The sequence below is a fragment of the Anoplophora glabripennis genome, unplaced genomic scaffold (assembly GCF_000390285.2).
Source record: "Anoplophora glabripennis isolate ALB-LARVAE unplaced genomic scaffold, Agla_2.0 scaffold122, whole genome shotgun sequence".
NCBI lineage: Eukaryota > Metazoa > Arthropoda > Insecta > Coleoptera > Cerambycidae > Anoplophora > Anoplophora glabripennis.
Genome location: NW_019416406.1, coordinates 108504 through 113813, shown reverse-complemented (window position 1 = coordinate 113813; position 5310 = coordinate 108504). Strand labels below are relative to the sequence as shown.

Here is a 5310-nt window from a genome sequence, read left to right as displayed (position 1 = left end):
TTCAAATGTTCAGTAAAACATCTCATTTGCAACGTTTCATTTACGTTTCGTGTTTAGTGGGTGGATTTACCTTTAATTGATAATTATATTTTTTAGGTATTATACTTTTTAAATTTATGTTAGGATATTTGAAGTCCAGAGCGAAACAAAATATTTATTCACTTATTTTTATCGTACACGTCATAGGTACAATACAATCTGAATTTCGCATTTTAAAACTTGAAAATCTTATCGTCTGCGGTACATCGCACATGAGAACACGCCTTTAGCAGTTGGCGTTTATCATGGAATAACGAATAACGTCAGAGTCTCATTCGACCGACATTACCCGAAATCTTCCGAACTAGCGTCATTAAGAACCAAAAGAACGCAAATTGTCATCAGCTGTGTTGTTATACGTTTCACGTTGTTTTTGTATTTATATTTATTGTGAAGAAGAACAAGAATTTGGACAATACAACAGTGTCAACATGAAGATTTATATCTTCGTTGCCTTGCTGACGTTATTTGGTAAGTAAAAATTGCGCACTTCCTATTTTGGGTAATTTTCTTAGTTTTTTTTTGTTCTATTTGTATCATTTGTGACGTTTCATCATATTTAAAAAAATCTATTATACTATTCTATTATTCTTATTAAAGGTTTTAAATATATTGGTAGAATTCTCTAAAAGCATTTATCCAATTTTTACGATGAAATTACAAAGAATGCTATTTATGACTCAGTGTATCTAATTATGAATTTATCAGTAAGCAATTTCTAATATGCCGCTTATATTACTTATGTACCTGTTACAATATAGTTAATAAATATTCTTAAATAATCCATTACCAATAATAAATAAATGAAACAACTAATTCAAATATCGAGGTAAAAGAACTAGAGATTACCACAAAGAAGTTTTAAAGCTATTGCTGTAATTTTATTGGATGTTATGATTTTTATTTACTTATTTGTGTTCTAAAATATACTGACCTTTAACTTATAAGATAAACCTATTTGTTATTATCTTTGTTATTGTCCTCTTACCCTTTAAAGTTATTTACTTACTGCGAAATGGTATTTCGACTTAACTAATGATAGTTATTTTAATTGATAATGACTTTTTCACTGTTGATGTAAAGAACAAGTCCATCTCTTATAAAATAAATTCTGAGACAAAATAAGTCGAAAGTAGTGAGACAGCATTCCATTTTTGTAGTGTTACAAAGCCTTTGTCTAATATAATATTACATTTATGGTATCAAGTTATACATCACATTCTAAAAAAAAACTATATACATTTTCCCCATTAAAATAAAATGTACCCATACACAGGGATTATCACAACTTGTCAAGGATAAAGAAAGGTGCTTTACCTTGACCAAATTCGAGAATATTTTTTTATGCAGAATTTAGTAAATTGAAATAGCACAAACACCATCAGATAATCACTAGGTCAAAATATATTAATTTGGCCAAATATAAGTAATTAAGTAAAAAGTTGATTTATTTGCAAGTTATATAGTGTTTTTAAAATCACACAGGCAAATGTCTTGAAGGACTGATATAAATTCATGTATAGCAATTTTAAATACAATATAATTATTGTAAATTCAAAAAATTCAGTTACAGAAATTTGCATGGATGGAAAATATATATTTTTCTTTGAAATTAATGAATCAAACATAAATTTTGAGAGTACTCAGTACTCATATTATTCAGAGATTCTTAATGACTGTGTCTTAGTATCTCGGTCACTAGTTGATATAATAAATTCAGTGACTTTTTTACTTTTATTTAATTACAAAAGTCAAATGTCCAACGTTTGAAAAAATTGTTATATCTAAAAATTTTCTTCGGTGAGAACAAATTTGCTTTAACCAGTAAATATGAGGTTTATGGTTACATTTTTTGCAAAAATTATACTTAACATGCCTGGAAAAAAAAATATAAGTATATCATTCCTGAAATACAAATTACATTTGACTGGAAATTATATACCTATGTATTGACATATTTGTATAGATCTTACAGCTTTGTTATAAAATAGCAGCTTATAAAAATGGTAGTTAATATAAATGCAGAATTACCTACTTATTTATATGATTTTACAAAATGTGCTCAAAATGGTGTCCCTGTGCCTCAATATATATTTCAATAAGAGTCTTTTCACATATCCTTTTATTCTCTTAAAGATGCCTATATCCTGATGATTCTACTGATATTTTTTTTTAACTAGCAGCATTTATATAAAAAGCGAGAACTTTTATACATTATATCTATGCAGCTTGAGATGCCGCTGGTTTGAGTTGAGACTTAACTTAACTGAACGTCATTATGTTCATGTATTGTGCATACAAAATTTTATTTCAATAGGTGCTTTAATTTTTCAGAAAATATTCAGACACCTGTAACTTTAAAACTCTCTTATCTTAAAAACATGGATTACAGGGCTGATGGTTATATTTGTAACAAAATATTCTTAAATGTTGTACAAGGAAAATGCCTCTTCTTTTTTGACTTCTAGTGTTACACCCAGTATATAAAAAGCAGGAGAAATATATATATCCTATTTATGTTTTATTCATTTCAATTTCATAAGGTATCAAAAAATTTTTCTGAGATATATCTATTAATCCCCTATTAACAATTAAATCTATTGGACATCAATGATATTTATCTTATGAATATCATTGATGTCCAATAGATTTAATTGTTAATAATCCCCTATTAACAATTAAGTATTTAAATATATCAAGTATAATTTTATTATCATATACATATTTATTTTGGTACCTACATGAAATACGGAGAGCTGAAGGAACATATTATGCAGTGACGGCTCGCGAAAATTAAAGTGGTCATATATATACATCAGCTCTACATGCCTAAACGGCCCTTGGCTATGAGATCTTTCACTCTTCTTTCCCATCTTTTTCGGTCCAGGGCCTCTTCCTTCCAATCTCTGACACCTACATCCCTCACGTCTTTTGTCACTTCCTCGAGCCATCTTTTTCTCGGTCGCCCTCTTCTTCTCTTTCTTCCTTCACCTTGTATCAGTATTCTTTTAACCCAACTTTCGCCCGACATCCTCGCTATGTGCCCCAACCATCTAGCTCTTTGCATTTTGACCACCTGAACAATGTTTGGGTTTTTATACAGCTCCTCTATTTCTTTATTTGTTCTTCTCCTGAATTCGTTTTCGACTTTAATTCCTCCAAAAATTTTCCTTAGTATTTTTCGTTCCCAGACTTCTAACTTGCTTTCCTCTTTCTTTCTCATTGTCCACGTCTCGCATGCATAAGTAACTGTAGGCCTCAATATTGTTTGGTACACCTGTACTTTCGTTGCTCTTGTTATATTCTTTGCTTTTAAAAATCGTGAAAACATTCCCGCAGCCTTACTTCCTTTTGCTAACCTTTTTTCTATTTCCTTTTCTTCATCGCCCTTACACGTTAGCGTTACTCCTAGATATTCGACTTGTTCTACTCTCTCTATCGTATATCTCCTATTTGCAGTGCAACTAATATTTAAATTTGCTGGAAGTCCTCTTTTTTTAAATTTACATAGAGATCTTTAGTAATGAAAAAGTTTGGAAAAAAATTAACCAATAAAAAATTAAAATAGGAGTGAATGACCCCGGAGATGTCAGGATTCAAACTTTTTAATATATTTCCTTCTTATCTGTTATATGAAAATATGTGGTATTTACCTATTTATCAGAATGTGTTTGATAATCATATTAAAAAGAATGTAGGTACAGTTTGTCTTAAGGAATCATACTTAAATGAATCATTAATTTAACATGAAAAACTTTTTATGAGTCATGGTTTTTATTGGCTTTATAAATGTTTTCTTTACATAAAAATTTTAACACGACCGATCAAGTAGTCAAGTCACTAATTGGATTAGCTTTTACTATTCTCAAAATTTGTCCTACTTACTTATTTAATTTTTTTTTTGTTGGCTTATTGAATGTGAATATTTTTGTATGGAATATTCCAATAATCTTCTACATTCTAAATATCCTATAACTTATTATAAGGGATTTAATGAAAAAATTAGAGCAAACTCTATACCAAGGGTCGGCAACTGGCGGACCGCGGTCCAGGTCCGGACCGCGGAAGGTAAAATACTGGACCGCCAAAAATTGTTTGAAAGTATAAATTACTCAAATAAATTATTTAAAAAATGTTTTTTACGTTTAAGTGCCAATGTTATCATTTTTTCTAGTATTTTACAATTGTGTGCGTGTTTTGAGTTCTTAATGGTTAGTAAGCAGATTAAATTTGAGTCCAAATTAAAATAAAAAATAAGAAATATGAATTTTTTTCTGGACCTCGTTAAAAATTTTCAAAAGTATCCGGACCCCACCTAAAATTACTTGCCGACCCCTGCTCTATACCTACAAGTTTATCCTCAGAATTTTACACATATATTTACTTTTAGAATATTTTCTCTTGATCTTCAATATATAGATTAATGATTTCATTACTTGTTTCATCATCAAGTTAAATTCAAAACAATTATGTTGTGTGATGCACAATCCAGTTGCGAAATTTTGATATACTTTTAATTACAATTAGACAGACTTGTACGGATTAAGATTGGATTCCATAATGCTTTTATATGAATAATAACACTCCATTAATTAAACATTATATTTTATAAGATTATAGTTTTTTATATAATGCCTGTGGTAGCTGACGCTACTCGTATCTTCTTAGCATTGGGTACAAGATTCTAAATTAGCAGGAAATTAAATCAAATTAAATTTATGTCTAATTTTCATAAATATCAAATGATTCCTTTAATTAAGCATCGAAAACAGTAAAGCTGGTTATCAAGGTTACAGAATTGTGTCTTTTTTAAAGTTGTACTACATGTTTTTCCAATCCAAGCAAACAAAATACTGTTGTGTTAAAATTTTATTATTATCAGAAATCGTAAATAAATTATACCTATATCATAAATATTTTCATCATGACTTAAAGAAGTTTCTATATTTCATTTCTATCATAAAAATAAATAACTTGAAAGCTTGTTATTTAATTACCTAATATTCAACATTAGTACAAATTATATTGATAGTAATATAAGCGATTGTTTTTTGTGTGTATGTAGTTGTTTGAATAAAATACACCATTAGCTTATAGTCCAATTAACTAAGCCTTTCAATCGAAATTTTGTCAACTTGGCTGAATTTTTGATATGAGTTAGTTTAAGGTATATTATAACAATAAGTGAGAGTAATTTTTTGTTCAACCCCCGGCCAAGGGTGGAAAAAGATAAAACAAAGGGCTTTTTCAAGATAACTCAAAAAGGGTAAG

General features: G+C 28.9%; 1 protein-coding gene across 4 annotated transcripts in view; it reads left to right on the top strand.

Moving 5' to 3' along the window:
* The first annotated feature begins 342 nt into the window (after positions 1 to 342).
* LOC108907894 overlaps positions 343 to 5310 on the top strand; it is a 64859-nt gene continuing 59891 nt past the window's right edge. For 2 of the 4 annotated variants that reach the window (XM_023454461.1, XM_023454460.1), the window contains exon 1: positions 347 to 510. In XM_023454461.1, the coding sequence (XP_023310229.1) occupies positions 471 to 510 (40 nt within the window). In that variant the 5' untranslated portion in view covers positions 347 to 470. Of the gene's footprint in view, positions 511 to 5310 lie in introns of all 4 variants that reach the window. The other 2 variants (XM_018711731.2, XM_023454459.1) reach the window with 2 other exon arrangements.